The 16,145-nt window shown below is 51.6% G+C and overlaps 1 protein-coding gene and 1 long non-coding RNA gene across 4 annotated transcripts in view; both read right to left on the bottom strand.

Annotated features, from left to right (window-relative positions):
- Window positions 1–707: 707 nt before the first annotated feature.
- On the bottom strand, window positions 708–4,852 carry LOC114107017 (uncharacterized). The gene is made up of 2 exons (XR_003585272.2): window positions 4,628–4,852; window positions 708–1,395 (listed from the first exon to the last, which is right to left on the bottom strand). It is a non-coding gene; the product is annotated as an uncharacterized lncRNA (long non-coding RNA).
- Window positions 4,853–10,482: 5,630 nt separating this feature from the next.
- Gmeb2 (glucocorticoid modulatory element binding protein 2) overlaps window positions 10,483–16,145 on the bottom strand; it is a 28,864-nt gene continuing 23,201 nt past the window's right edge. For all 3 annotated transcript variants that reach the window (XM_027954146.2, XM_027954147.2, XM_027954148.2), the window contains 4 exons: window positions 14,473–14,544; window positions 14,081–14,218; window positions 13,738–13,860; window positions 10,483–13,214 (listed from right to left, as the gene is read on the bottom strand). In XM_027954146.2, coding sequence (XP_027809947.1) covers window positions 12,574–13,214; window positions 13,738–13,860; window positions 14,081–14,218; window positions 14,473–14,544 — 974 coding nt within the window. In that variant the 3' untranslated portion in view covers window positions 10,483–12,573. The remainder of the gene's footprint in view (window positions 13,215–13,737; window positions 13,861–14,080; window positions 14,219–14,472; window positions 14,545–16,145) is intronic.

Consider the following 16,145-nt stretch of genomic DNA (forward strand, 5'->3'; position numbering starts at 1 on the left):
ACACACATTCTTCTGTGGCCTTGGGTGTACGGAGGAGGAGTTTCAACCTGGGCAGATGGCTAATGGTGCCATGCCCATTTGGGGTTTAAAAGGTATTCCTAGTGGAGGTGAGGAGCACTTTCTTGCAGACCCCGGAGCCCGCACAAGTGCACTCTGGCTAGAAAGGAGTACTGGGGAGGGGGAACGGGCTGAGAGTTCTGCAGGGGGAGGGGCCCTTTCCTAAAAGGAAACATCCCTCTGAGGCTCTAGTGACTACATCCAACCCCCTAAAACAAATGAAGAGGTCCAAGCTATGACTTGAAGAGCCAGGAGCATTACACAACCTCTCTTGAGCTGTGCCTAACCTCCTGGCCTTGTGGAGAAGGGCCACCATCAGCTGAGCGCAGCAGTCACCCCAAAGGCTACACAGCCAGCTGATCCCCAGCTGAGCCAGGAAACTGTGGGCGCAGGATCCTGATCTCGCCCACTGCAAAGGCCAACCTGAGCAACCAGGGAGCCTGGTACAAAACTGGCTGGGTATCAAAAAAGACTGCCAACTTCCTCCCTCCCTGCTCTCTCTGACCACACATGTTGGGGGACACCCCAGGACCACTCCTCCCAGAGGGAAGCTATATCGGGGAGAACTGAGGCTCCTGCCAACCTCCAGCCCTGGCCAACAGCCTGACTGCAGCCTCAGTAGACGCCAAGCCGGAACCACACCTTGTCACTTCCAGCAGCGAGATCATAAATGTTTATTGTGGTTTTAAGCACTAGGTTTGGGTGGCTTGTTACACGGCAGTTGATAGCTACTGCAGCTCTGTGGTCCCTCAAACAATAAGGCACATCTGTCTCCAATCTCCCTCCCGCCAGGCAAGTGTCAAGCAGAAGCTCTACCGCTGGGCACACACCAATAACCAGGAGCCTCTGAACACACAGATATCAGAAAAGAGGACGAGAAAGAGATTCCCAAACAGGAGCAGCACGAGAAATGAAGTTGAAAAACATGCAAGAAGATCTTCGGGTACTCCTGGGGATCATGGGGCACTGCTGAGACAGCAAGAGGGCTCTGTTCTCACACAGGAAGACCTAACCCTAAATCTGTCTAAATAATGCAAATTACAATGAAGTGCCAAAGGAAATGGGACATAGTAGACACACTGGTTGTAAGATTCTTTTGGGAAAGCATCTCATAAACAAGAATAGGCAGGACAATCGCTAGAAAGAGTATTCCGAGCATGTGCCACTGCAAACCCCTGAAGGAAGAGCATGAGCACAAGCACATCAGCAGATTTCAGGGCTTAGCAGAGAGCCCTGAAGCCAACCCAAGCACATGCCAGTGTCACCTGTGAAGAGTGGCAGCGCTTCAGACCACAGGGGAAGTCAGATTGTTCAAGCCTGGTTAACAATCGTCACATCCTGAAACAAAAACAGCAGACTGGGGAAGGCCTTGATGCAAATAGTGACAGAAGATTAAAACAGGAAACGCAACCACCACAGAGACCCTGGAAGAAACCTAGGCAGAACGTGTCTGCCAGTCAGTAGTCTTGTATAGGACTGGCCTTCCGAAGGAGGGCCCATCCCTGCGGCCAGCATGTTGGGCATACTCCTTCCCACTCAGGACTAAGGGACTCTGTACTCCGAGCAGACTATGAGGGACAGTGTTCAATAATTCTTTCCTTCTCATAGAGCCAGCTGTTAAACATCTACCTGTGTGCGCTGACAGGTCCAGCCACACGAGAGCAAAGCAAGCCTAGCTCATGTCACAGTGAGATTCTCAGTTCTTTAGTATTTTAAAGATCTAAAGATTTAGTATTTTAAAGATCTTAAAAATTCAGAAAAATATCCAGCCTAAGAGAAAAGTAGGCAAAGCATGTGATCCAATACTGCACGCACCACAAAGGAACTAGAAATTGGCCACTGTGGTGCACACCTGTAATCCCAGCAGCTCGGGAAGCTGAGACAGGAGGATTATGAGTTCAAAGCCAGTTTCAGCAATTTAGCCAAGCCCTAAGCAACTTAACAAAACCCTGACTCTAAACAAAATATAAAAAAGGGCTAGAGATGTGGCTCAGGGGTTAACACCCCTGGGTTCAATCTCTGGTACTGAAAAAAAAGAGGAGGTGCTGGGAGTGTAGCTCAGTGGTGTAGCACCTGCCTATCTCCTGGCTAGCACATGTGAAACCCTGGGTTTAATTCCTAGTATGGGAAAAAAATCAAATTAAAAAGAAACAAAGTGCGTTCCCATCCCCCACTCAGCTTCATCTCCTGAACCATTTGTTCCCAGAGTCCACGGTGCCTAGCCTGGCTTTGCCCTCTGCCAGTGCTAGGAGCCATGGAGGAAATTCAGCCCAGGTCTCCTGTGGTCTGGGGGCAAGGCCCAGCTTTTCTGAGGGGCATCTTTTGCTCTAAGCAGCTCTGGCTGTGACACTTAAGCAGCACCCAATACCTGTCCCCCTCCCCCCACCCAGGAACTTCTGCTCTGGCAGAAGCTCATCTAGGAGTGACCAGGTGGCCAAGTGTGGTGGCTGCGGTATGGCAATGTCTAGATTTTGTCAGCACCCAGGGATCCTGGCTTAAGCCAGGGAAAGACACAGATCCCCTCCTCCTGGGATCAGGGGAGGGGCTGCATCTGTACCAGACAGACATTGCCAAGGAAGCACCTAGGCCCTGGGTGCTCCCAGATGCCCCCTTGCCCTGCCCCCTCAGCATCTCTGCAGGGCCTCCAACCCAACCTCACTCCTCCCCAAACTGCATGCGTCAAATCAGTCCCCAGTAGAGGGGGGGGCTGTACTTCCCTGCTAGTCCCCACCCACAGTGCCCAGCCTGGGCTGCCCCACCCCCATCAGACTCATAACTTGATTAAAACCCTCCTAAGAGCATGTCATGGGTGTCCCCAAGGGTCCATGCCCCCAGGTGGCATCTTGCCTTGTCATTCTGAGTGCTCCACTCCATAGCCAACTCTCTAGAATGACTGGGAGAGGGGATGCGCTCAGTATAAGGAGAGGGGTGGGCAGGAGTATCCCACCACATCAGCCTGCGGCTGCAGGCCCAACAAGGCCATGGGGGATCCCTTTTGTTGGGGCTGGGGGGGTGACCATTCCAAATTCCTAGACACTTGGTCCTGCAGAGCCTGGCTCCCCTCGTGCTTTGTGGGATGGCATGCCCAGAAGAAGAAGTCAGGTAGGGGACACAGTCCACCCTCCCTTCCTCCACAGCCTCCCTGTGTGCTGCTCCTCCTTGACACCTAGACGTGGCTTGCTCTGGGAACCCAGAGGGTCAAGTCCATACTCCTGGCCTCTGGCCTCAGCCCTCACTGTGACACCTGCCTGTTACCTTCCAGGGTGTCTGCTCCACTGCCACTCCCTGTGCATACCAGGCACCTCTAGGGCCTGTGGTTGTGACTGGGGATTGGCCAGTGTGCAGAGGACAGGAAGAACTGTGTAGCTACTCGTGGCCAGTGTGGCTGCCTGGGTGACCCCAAGCTTGTAGAAGCTGGATGGAACACAGTTGCCAGTGTGGGGAGCCAGCCCAGACCCAGGTGTGCAGCTAGAATCTCCTCGAGGGCCAAGCAGAAGAGTGTCTTCAACAATGGTGCTGGGACCACTGAGCTGAAGCTGGGGGGGGACGGGGGGAGCCAGGCCTGACCTGCACCCCAGCTCAAGGGCTCCCAGGGCCAACTGAACATGGAGTGAGATGTGGGAACCAGAGCTCCTCACAGCCTGGGGAGGCAGCCCCTTCTCTGAAAGGACATGGAAGCACTGATGGAAAAATTGGTAAATTGTTTCCACAAATATCAGAACTCCTGCACTTTAAAGGACATCAGTGATAAAAATGAAAAGGTAAACTATCAACAGAGGAGATATATTAAAAATAAACAGACCTAAGGAATCCAGAGCAGGTTTTGGTTTTTTGTTTTGCTTTGTTTGGTTTTTTTGGGTGCTAGGGATAGAACCCAGGGCCTTGCTATGCTGGACAAGCTCTGCCTCTGAGTTAACTCCTTGCCTGAGATTGTTTCAAATTTTTAAAATTCAAAAATTAAAGGCTGGTTTCTAAAAATGAACAAAATATTTGAGACACACCTCACATAAAAAATATAAAAATGACCAAAAGCACAAAAAGACACTCCACATGAAGTCCTTTGGAGACACAAACCAGAGCTCCTGAGGTGAGGCTGTGTACCTGGATGAAGTTGGACGCTCCCAGGCATGGAGGAGGCACCAGATGCTGCAGCCAGCTCAGAAACCAGTTTGGAAGTTTCTGGCAAAGTCAAATGAACATTGACCTCATGACTAAACAACTGCATGCCTACCACACCTGCCCAAGGAGATGAAACACACCTGCACTTTCTCTTTCCTTCATGGTGCTGGGGGCTGAACCCAGGGGTGCTCTGCCACTGTGCTACACCCCAGCCCTTTTTACTTTTTTATTTTGAGACAGGATCTTGCTAAGTTACCAACCTGCCTGGCACTTACAATCCTCCTGCCTCAGCCTCCTTGGTAGCTGAGATGCAGACCTGGCCACTGAGCCCAACAACACACAGACATTTTCGATGTATGGTTGCATTACACGACGCTAAGGAGCAGCTGTGAACCAGGTCATGGTAGCAGAGTGGGGAGTGGTTGGGAAGGGGAAGGAGGGAATGCCCTACCTCAGCCAGGGCCACAGTTCTCTGTCCATCGCCGAGACTCAGCCACAGTCCTCCGGAGTGCTGTGTTTCACTGAACGTACGTTTCACCACAGCACAATTTGTGTGTGTACATGTGTGGCTATGCACTTCCTGCTCACCCAGATATCAAGAAGGAACAGTGCACCAGGAGTGCAGCAGGCCAGCCTCAAGCCGATATTGGCCTCCGGTTGCTTGGGGAGCCCAAGGTGCCACCTACCCCATCCCTCATGGAGTCAGGAGCTGGAGCCAGATGGATCTGGCAGGGCCTTGGGCAGCCCACCCTGCCCACCAAGCAAGGCATCCACCCAGGCCAGAGGCAGCGATCAGAACTTGCACACACCCACTCTACCCTCATGGTGCAGGAGCTGCACATATAACCAACCGGCCCAGGTGGAACTGCCCCATGCCAACCCCTCTGCACAGAGAGGGTCCAGCACCACACACCACGGAGCATCCCCTCAGGTACCAAACAATGAGCAGGACCTGGGCTCAGAAGGAAAGTTGATTAAGACAGCAAGTTCCAGTCAGTATGACTATGACAAGTGACCCAAAACCCAGACATAAAACAACCCTCCATGATGGCCACAAAAGACACAGGCACAGACTCAAAAGTCAGCTGGTCTTATGATACCCAGATCCTCAGCCAGAGAGGTGGATTCTGCAGCAGGAGGCACCTGAGGCTCCTTAAGCACCTACCTCCACTTCTACGAGATCACCCAACATAACAGCTGAAGTCCAAAATGGTGGGCAGGGGAGAAAGGGTGAATGGAAACTCCACCATCTTCTCCCAGTCCAACCTGATTGCTGCCACATTCTAGTCCTCAAAAGTGAGTCCCAAGGCCAGGTGTGGTGGCACACTCCTGTAATGCCAGCACCTACGGAGGCTGAGGCAGGAGGATCACAAGTTCAAAGCCAGTCTCAGCAATTTAGTGAAACCCTAAGCAACTTAGTGAGACGCTGTATCAAAAATTAAAAATAAGCCAGGCATAGTGGCACATGCCTGTAATCCCAGAGGTTCTGGAGGCTGAGGCAGGAGGATCACAAGTTCAAAGACAGCCTTAGCAATGGTGAAGCACTGAGCAATTCAGTGAGACCCTGTCTCTAAATAAAATACAAAATAGGGCTGGGGATATGGCTCAGTGGTTGAGTGCCCCTGAGTTCAATTCCTGGTACTAATAAATAAATAAAATAAAACGGGCACAGGATGTGGCTCAGTGTGGCTTGGGGTCTAATCTCCAGTACCAAAAAAAAAAAAAAAAAAAGAGTCACCAGGCTGGTCCAAAACCAAGGGGTGGGGAATTAGACCCCCAACTTTTGTGGGAGGCGTGCCATAGACTTCATGAACATTTTATTTATTTATTTACTTATTAACAGGGAGGCACCACCATACCTGGTAAATTTTTTAAAGCCATCACATGAAAGAAGAAAGTCAAGAGTCATCAGCACTTTAGAAAAAAAAAAGAAAGAAAAGGCAGAGACCAACGCAGAAAAAAACATAAGTCAAGAAAATTCCTGGTCTAGGGGTGTAGCTTAGCGGTAGAGCACTGGCCCAGCATGTGTGAGGCCCTGGGTTTGACCCCCAGCACTGCATGGACAGGCACACGAGAGAGAAAATTCTGCAGAAATACTTCAGCCTATGGAACAACTTAATGAAAGACATGCATCCAAATAAACCAATAACTGCAATAAATGTAAAAGGATTAAATTATCCTAGTAATAGACTAAAGATCACAAGATGGATTTAAAAAGAAAAGCCAGGTACAGTGATCCATGCCTGTAATCCCAGCTACTCAGGAGGCTGAGGCAGGAGGATTCCCAAATTTGAGGCCAGCCTGGGCAATTTATTGAGACCCTGACTCAAATTAAAAAAAAAAAAAAAAAATTTTAACAGGGTTGTAGATGTAGTTCAGTGGTGAAGCGCTGGGTGTTGCTCCTCTGTACCACAAAACAAATAAATAAAGAGAATACAGTACTTGTGACTTACCATAGATACAATAAAAAACAAGTAAAAAAGAAAAAAATATGAAAGGCATCTATCAATCAAAAATGAATAAATAAATGCTAGCATAGCAATATTAACATCAAACTAGAATTTAGGGCAAAACCAAATAACACAAGATAAATCAAAGAAGAGACACTGCTTAATGAAGGAGGAAATCCACCAAAAAAGAATGTTTTTTACTTCTTGAACTGGGATCTGCAATCAGTTTCCTGAGCCAGGCACACCTGTAATGCACACCTGTGATCCCAGCAACTCAGAAGACTGAGGCAGGAGGGTCATAAAGTCTACTCCAGCCTGGGCAACTTAGCAAGATCCTGTCTCACAATTAAAAGAATTTTTTTTTCCCTAAAAAAAAGGGCTGGGGATATAGCTCAGTAGTAAAATGTGCCTGTGTTCAACCTCCAGAATTAAAAAAAAAAAAAAAAATTCCCGAAATACCATCTTTACTGCATGTAATAACTCTGAACCGTCCATTCTACTTCTCCGTGTGTACAGTACCATGAGCCACCATCTCCTGACTGACTGCTCAACCCACTAAATGTGTTTACACTTACTTGAAAACCTAAGCAAGAAGTTGCACTGATCACTGATAGCTAGTGTCCTAACTTTTCCTTTGGTACCAGGGATTGAACCCAGGGGCACTTAACCATCGAGCCACATCCCCAGCATCCCCCATGCCTTTTTTTTTTTTTTTTTTTTTTTAATTGTGAGACAGGGTCTTGCTAAGTTGCTTAGGGCCTCACTTAGTTGCCCAGGCTGGCTTTGAACTTGCAATCCTCCTGCCTCGGCCTCCTGAGCTGCTGGGATGATAGGCATGACCACCGCATAAGGCTAGTATCCTATCAAATGTATAAAGCACTCATGTTAATCTATAGATTTGAGGCAATCCCAGCAAATTGTCTTGAGAATGCCAATAAAGTGATCATAGGCTTTATAGAGACAAAAGAGAGAGGACAGAAGCTACTCAACTTTGAGACTTAATATAAAGCTCTAGTGATCAAAACAGTATGGTAAAAGAATAGATAAATACATGACCATAAATACATGGTCAAGTAGAACAGAGACTCCTGGAACAGACCCACATAATACAGTTGACTGATCTTTGACAAAGGAGCAAAAGAAATGCAATAGAAAAAAAAAAAAAAGACTCCTTTTTTAGCAAAAGAGTGCTGGACAAGTGGACATCCACATACAAAAACCACAATGGCAGGCTGGGGTTGTGGCTCAGAGGTAGAGTGCTCGCCTACCATCCATGAGGAACTGGATTTGATCCTCAGCACCACACAGAAATAAAATACAGATATTGTGTCCACCTATAACGAAAAAAAATATATTAAAAAAAAAAAAACACACAATGGCGAGGACATAGGCACAAACCTGGCCTTCCACGAGATCACTCAGGATGGGCCATGGAGCCAAGTATGAGACGCCAAACTGGAAAGCTCCAAGAAGAGGGCTGGGGTTAGCTCAGTGGCAAAGCCTGCCTAGCAAATGCAAGGACATGGGTTTGATCCTCAGAATCACAAAAAAGGGATGGGACTTTATTTTTCCCTGTGAAAGATGAGGACATCTTTCATAAGAGAATGAGGACAAGCCACAGCCTGGAAGAAAATGCTTGCAAAAGACATAGCTGATAAAGTACTAATATACAAAACACATGAATTAAAACCAACCAACCAACCAACCTCCTAAAACTTAAAACTCAACGATAAAAGCAGGAGGATCATTTGATCAGGAGTCTGAGGTCAGCCTGGCGGTACAGGGAGACCCCATCTCAAGATTAAAAACAAAAACCTGCAACCCAGAACAAAACAAGTCAGCAATAAGAAAATGAAACTGGGGACTGGGGCTGGGGCTCAGTGATAGAGTACTCACCCAGCACGTGCGAGGCCCTGGGTTCGATCCTTAGCACCACATATAAACAAATAAATAAATATGTATTGTGTCCGACTATAACATATATATAAACGAAACTGGTGGGCAAAAGGCCTGCCTGAACAGGAGCCTCCCAGAGGTGTGCAGAGCAGCAAGCACACAGAGGCCTCCACAAAGAAGTGTGCAGAGTAGCACACAGAGGCCTCCACAAAGGTCACTGGGGATGCAGAGCAGAGCAGCAGCAGGAGCACCCCCCCACACCTGACACACGGCCCCCACTCCTGGGAGTGCCACTGCATGGCATCTGCCTCTGGGAGGGTACACCATAGTGCGGTCACTCTGGAAGGCAGATTGCAAGCCAGCAGTCACATTCCTTGGCATTTACTCCAAGGAGCTGAAGACCACAGCCACACAAAAACCTGCACATGGTTGTTTACAGCAGCTTTATTCCCAGCAGCCAAAACCTGGTGACAGCCTAGGTGTCCTTTGAGAGGGCATGGACAAGTAGAATGTGGTCCACCCAGACAGTGGACCCTCACTCAGTGCCAGCCCCATGGGGACTCTGTCTTCTATGGCTCTGAAGCCCTGGTGAGACAGGCAGCTACTGCTCAGTCCTCCACTCCTGTGTCCTTGACCTTGAGTGGCCATTGCTGAAGTGACCCCCAGGGACGTCCCCTTGGTAGGAACAAGCCCAGAGCCAACTCTTCTGAGCTTATACATTCACATTCTGCAGCTGTGAACCCTGAGTATCAGAAGTAGATATCACAGGGCACTACTAAGGGTACAGCCCTCTCCAGAGAAGAGGGGAGTCCTGGCAGGGTCAGCATTTGAATAACAAAGAGAGGCCACAACATGGAGAATGGGCAGTGGGGAGTGTGAGCTAGAGGCTGGAGCAGGGAGAGGTCATCTTAGCCTGAAAGAGGCAGAGCAGGGTGCATCTCCAAGGGCACTGGCAGAGAGGGGGCCTGAAGCTGGGCAAGTGGTGCTGCCCTCCCCAGAGACGAGCAACAAGAAGGAGCAGATTCAGAGTAGAAAATAAAGCAGCACGTCTGTCTTGGACCCACTGAATCCAAGGTGCCTAGAGATGTTATGGGGAGGGAGGCCACCGAGGCCATAGCATGTTCATTAGCTTTTTTTGGTACTGGAGATTGAACCAAGGGATGCTTTACCACTGGGCTGCATCCCCAGCCCTTTTTATTTACTTTTTATGTATACACCTTTTCTGTGGTGCTGGGAATGAACCCAAAGCCTCATGCACACCAGGCATGTGTTCTACCACTGAGTTCTGGTCCTGGCCCCAGCACCACCACCCCCCAGCAGCTGGGATCAGACATGTGCCACTGTGCCCAGCACTTTGCTGCTGCAGACATGTGCGTGCAGAGGAGCTCCAGGTCTGGAGAACAGGTCTTTGGATTGGGACCCTGAGGGACTGCGCACTTTCAAAGCACATGCTCTTCTGTCTCCCACAACACTGGCCTCTCCACACAGGGATTTTCTGGGTGGTGGTGGGGTGTGAACCTGTGGAGCCCTGGGACACAGGGCCAGGGAGGTGCGGGGGCACTGGAGAAAGGGCAAGGAGGAGATGACCAGCTTGAAGGGCCCCTGGTGGAAGCCCTGGGTGAGGCATGGCTTCTCCAGCAGGACCCTTGCTGTGTTCAGCACGGCCCTGCTGCTCAAAAGCTATCCTCTGAGTTAGCAGCAGACACTGGCACAGAGACTGTCCTGGTCCATGTCAGACCTGCAGAAAACCCACCCCACTCCACAGGAAGGGTGACACCAAATGGCGCCTGGTGTTGTTATGAAAATGCTTGACTCAAGAACCCCTGACCACATGTGGAAAGGACTTAGCAGGTGTCTGTGAGGAGCCCAAGATAGGATGGCCCTGTCCACCATGGGGGTGGGGGCATTTTCATAAACTCATTCCCTCCACAGCCTGCCATTCCCAGAGCCAGACACAGAATTAATGAAAAAGGTTTTTATTTTATGTCAAAGTACCAAGCAGATACTTGCAAAACATAGAAAGTGAAACTCAAGCAATGCCCTTCCCCAGGTGCCTCTGGGCATGCACTGAGCTCACACCCTCTGCAAACACCAAATCCAGTCCCATTTCCTCAGAAAACTAAACTGAAGGCAGCCACTGGATAGACCCTGGCCAGCCTTGAGGAGCAGTGGGAGGCCCAAACACCCCCCCACCCCCGAGCAACCAGCAGGCCCTGCAGGAGCCAGGGGGGTGAGCAAGCCCTCCACCCACAGTGAGGTGGGTTCCTGTGGGAGGGGCTGGTGGCAGATGGCTGAGGGCAGTCTGGGGCACCATGAGAAAGGGAAGGGAATTAATTCTAAGTTGGTCTGGGGCTTATGTATATGGCTCTGAAGGTAACTGAACCTTCCAGTGCCTCCGTGGACGGAGAGGCAGGGGCTGAAACAGTCCCATCTGAATCTTACAGAGGGAAAATGCTCTATAGCCGGAAAGGCAGGCAGAGAGCATGGCAGATGCCGGCCAAGGGAAGCCCCATAGGTCCCCACCAGTGACACCATGTCTTACATTGCCTGAGCTGCTGGGCCATGCCCACACCTGCATCCTCCTGAGGCCCACAAGGTCATGCTGCCCCATGTCACAGAACTTGAAACTCAAATAAACATGAGTTTAAAAAAAGGAGTATGTACACAAATAGATAAACATCACGCCCAAACAGCAAACAAGGATGTAACAGAAAGAAAATAAGAAACAGAACAGTAGCTTGACATGGGGCCCTGGTCAAAACAAAGGTGTAAAGGTTGGGTCTGGGCACTTAGTGGGATGGATGGACAGAGAGAGGGACAGCTAGTTCCTTTCAAGGCAGCAAAGAGGGACTGCAGCCTTCTCCTGCTGTGGGGTTCTTGGCCAACAACCACCAGAAGGGTCTGTGGATAACTGGCCCCAGGGATTATCCCACTTCCTGAAATGTCTAGCTCCAGAGGCTCTGGCCTGGAGGATAGCCCCCTGCCTGGTCTTCCTCGAGATCCCAAACCCTGATCTGCAAACTGTCAACAGACAGCCCTTCCTGGAATATCTTGGGCCCCACGTCCCCCAACTGGCCTGCTCTATGCTCTGGGGGTCCCATCAGCTGACTGCACACAGGGGCCATCTCAGCACCCCCAAGTCTGAAGGAACACCCCTATACAAACCCCACAAAGAGCCTCATCTTGGGGAGGGGCACTGCCCAGGAACTCCAGCACCTGGCCAGGTGCATACACAAGTGCTCCAGGCCCATACCAGAGCTGCCTTGGGAAGCCTAGGCACTCAGCATTGTTTTGGTTGAAAATGCTACAAATTTGATTCTTCCTGGAAGCCTACTAAGCAATTCACTTAAAAACACCTGTAGCACGTGATCAATGGCTCCTGACCCTGCCTGGTATGCCTGGGTGCCCCATCTAAGCACCTGGGGTGGGGGCAGGTGCTGCCCGGGGCCTGCATCTTGGCCCCCAGGGTGCACATTCCCACACAGGCAGAGGAGTGGGGCGTGGCCACACTAACCCTACAGAAAACTGTGGGAAGAAACCAAATCCATAGGATCCATGGGTTTCCACACTTGGGTACAGTTCCCAAGACATGTGTTAGTAACGTCCCCGAGACGGCGCGTGGGCACCAGGACCTCAGTGACTTGGCGGGCTCTGGCACTACCAGCACCTTCAGGGTCTCAGGCACCTGCCGTCCTGGCTCTGCTGCCTGCACCTGGCTGCACCCAGATGCACTCCTCCTGGCCACTGTTCCCCTGGCTCCTGCTCAAGGCCCAATGTGTAAACAGTATCAACAAGCAACAGGTGGAAAGTCTATTTCCCAAGAGAAAAGGGGAGGAAGTTTGGACTTGAAGACCCATCTTCCAGGTTGCTGGCATCTGTCTTCTCACTTGCCTAGTGATGCCTCTCTTTGGTTCAGCCCACTAGACCTGCCTGTGCTGAGCCAGCCCCATGGCCTCTGCCTGCAGCGGCCTGAGGAGAGGCAGCCAGCTCCACCCGCCCTGAGGGGCCTCACCCTCCCAGGACATACCCTGCAAGAGGCCTAGGCTCCTGGCTACTTCTGCTCATGGTCCTCTGCCACAGCAGCCACCTCAATGGTGGTTGTGTGTTCCTCAGGCCCTGGGGCCGTGGCAGTGGGCACTGTCACTATTGTGCTGCCTGCAGGTGACGCCTGAGCCACATTCTGCAGGGTGGGGCCCAGGCTGGGAAGCGTGAGCAGTTGTAGCGGACTGACCACCTTCAGCACAGTGCTGCCGTCCTGCATGGCTGCTGTACTTAGGACTGTGAGGCTGGATGCGTCCGGGTGGATCTCCACTGTGCTGGGGAAGCTGGAGCCTGAGGAGGCCAGGACTGTGTAGCCACCGAGCAGCGGCGAGGCTGGCGAGCTGGCTGGTGGAGCCTGAGGAGAGCCCTTGCCCAGGACAGCCGAGGGCAGCGTGGATACCACTTTACCAAGTGGCACACTGGCCAGCTGGGGCACAGGCACGCCTGGGCCGAGGGCAATCTGCGCGGACTGGGTGAGCACCTGCGAGGCCACAGCAGCTGGTCCAGACGTGGCGCGTGCAAGCCGAGGCCGCTTGGCAGGGGGTGGCAGGGGCACAGGTGTGAGTGTCATGAGCACATTGCTGAGGTGCTGGGATTTGTGCTTCAGTTCCCGGGCACGGCGCCGATGCTCGTCACACTGCTGCTCCAGGGCTGCAGGGACACAGATGTCACCACAAGGTAGCCCAGGAGCCACCAGCACCAGACACCCAGGGCCCCCTGCCTAAGGTGAGGCCAGCAGAGGGGACAACCAGGGCCACTGCTCCCAGGTGAAAGCCGTGTGCCAGGCAGTCTCTGCAGGCAAAGCTGCCCTTGGGGCCAAGTAAGCCTATTCACACTCATGTGCAGTGCACACACAAAGGACCACAAGAGCAGGAGCTGGGAGCAGATGCAAAGGACACAAGGCGCATCTGCTGGTGGCAGGGTGGCCCTTCCTTTTCTCTCCACTTCTCTTAAATAGCCACTTGGCCTTGCAGGGAGGTCGGTAGGCGCTGTGACCTCTGCCTCCAGCCTGGAGGTCTAAGGACCATGGCTGTTGAGTTTTACTGACTCCTGTATGATGCCTATGTCCTCACTTGCCAGGCCCCAGAAGAAAAGCTCACATGCACAGCTATGACAGAGAGAAGCCCAGAGGTAGCCGTGGAGACCCCGATCCCCCCATCTGTTGCTGGTGTACCTGCCAGGTCCCGGGCATACTGCTCCCGAGAGCGGTCCATTTGACACTTGTGGCTGGCCAGCACCTTCTTTACTAGGTCCAGCATGCCAAAGTTCTGTACAATGTTGTTGAGGAGGACAGCATCTGAAAGGAGCAATGCAGGCACTTGGTGAACACCCAGGCCCCATCCAGCCCATTCAGAGGCCAGCTCCTCAGGGCTGCATTGGCAGGAGCCAGCTCCACAGATGTCTAGAACACAGGCTGCACACACCCCGCCCCAGTCCCCTCAGCACAGCAGGCCTCTGTCCCAGCTACACAGCAGGGCCTGGGGGAGCCAGCAAGGGGGCAGCTCAATCTCCCTTACCTCGGAGCTGCAGGGGAGGGTCCTGCACCCTCTGCTGCAGGCCTTTCATAGTTTCCTCCAGTTCCTGCTGGAATTCTTGAATGACCTCGTCCAGCAGGCCAGCATCCTTTAGCCCCCGCCAGAAGGCAAATGTGTCATCTGTTGGGGAAGAAGAGGTCGAGTGAGCAGGAAGAGGTTGGGTGAGTAGTAAGAGCACTGCTGCCCTGGACAGCCATAAGGACACTGCCCAGGGAGGTCAGGGCGTGTTACAGCCCATGTCTAACGGGCCAGTGGCTGAGCTCTGTCTTAACCACCACCACCACCACCCCCCGCCCCCGCTGGGACAATGATGGCCAGAGTACGGATGACAGCTTCCCCACTATGTGCACTTGTGAAAGCCTACAGGGACATACCTCCAATGGCTGTGGTCCAGTCGCTGGGGTCCTCACATGTCTCTATGGTGATGGTGGCAGGAGAGCCATTCACTACGAGCAGAGTGGAGCCGTGGTGAGTGTGACATGGGGCAGCTCCCACACCTGGAGGTCCTGCCTCCCTCCCGAGGCTGTGCCTGACTAGAGCAACCAAAGGACTCCCTGCCTTATGTCCGGGTTACTTGAATGACTTCTTTGAACACACACACAGGACAAAGAACAGGAAACAGCCCTCCACCCATCACTGTGTGATTCAATGCAGGGGCTGGTGGAGATTCCTGCCCATGTGGCCCCACAGATGGGTGTGGAACCAGTCACCCTAGCTTTCTTTTTACCACTGTCTATCTTTCATTATGCCACCATGATCTTAACATGAATCAATCATATTTCTACTTTTCTAAATCAAGAAAGACAAGTCATCTATTCTGGCTTGTCCCAAGTACATTTCCAGTAGCTACAAACCCTAACTGTCTGTAGTTTGTATTTGCGTCCTGGAGTTTCCAACAGGCTTCATGCCCAGGCCTGGCTAAGAAGCAGACCCGGAAACAGACGGATGTTTTGGTAACTTTCCAGCCTATGCCAGCTCTGCCCTCATCAAAGATGTGTTGGAATCAAGTGAGGCATGAGCCAACACTTGTCATGGCTTGGGCAGGTGTACCACCTTTCTCTGACTACCCAGAGATAAGCGAAAGGTTCTCAGAGATTCAGGCTAAAGCAGCCCAGATATACCTTGTCCCTGACTGTGCCTTTCTTGGGTGGAACAGACCTAAGTAAAGGGGTGCCCACCTATCCTGGCTGATCACCCACAGCCCACTTTAATAAGGCAGGGCAGAGAGTCTGAACCAAGCCCTGGGTATGCTGCCTAGGATGCTGACTGCATGCCTCCTCATGCTTGCCAGACTTCAAACATCTGGCCTGGAGCTGTGGTCCAGGAAAGGGCTAAGCAGAAGGTACCCTCAGAATGTTGCAAACTGTAGCCACTAACCAAGGAAAGGCTGACAATAGCCAGCTCCCGACCACCACAGGCAGTGTCCCTATGCTGCTCAGGACTCAGCCCACCTACCAGGCAGAACACAGAGAAGGATGTGGGGAACAACAAGGCCTCAGGCCACCATGGGCCCCATTCTCCTCCAACCAGGGACCACTGAAGCCCCTACCATCAGCCCATCTGGAATGAATGACAGGACCACCCCATCACACAGGAGCTTACTCCACCCAATGCCATGGAGTGACAACTTAGGCATAGCAAGAGACAGTGCTAGAAAGAAAGCACTGCCAGACATTGCTAGGTAACACGATGGGGACTCAGGACCCAACCTTGATACGGCCTTGGTTTAAGAAGACTTTCTCAAATCAGGCACGGAGGCTATGCCTGTCATCCCAGCAACTTGGGAGGCTGAGATAGGAGAATCACAAGTTTTAGGCCAGCCTCAGCAACTTAACAAGACACTGTCTAAAAATAAAAAGGACAGCTCAGTGATATGCCCTGTATTCAATCTCCAGAACAAAAAAAAAAGGAATGAAGAAAAAAAAAAAAAATCTCAGAATAAAATAAAAAGGGCTTGGGGTGGGGATGTAGCTGAGAGGCCTGGTTCAATCCCCAAGCACCCCGCACCACCATCAAAGAAAGAAAAAAGAACACTTCTCCTTCAAGA

Source organism: Marmota flaviventris, chromosome 2 (assembly GCF_047511675.1).
Source record: "Marmota flaviventris isolate mMarFla1 chromosome 2, mMarFla1.hap1, whole genome shotgun sequence".
NCBI classification, from domain to species: Eukaryota; Metazoa; Chordata; class Mammalia; order Rodentia; family Sciuridae; genus Marmota; species Marmota flaviventris.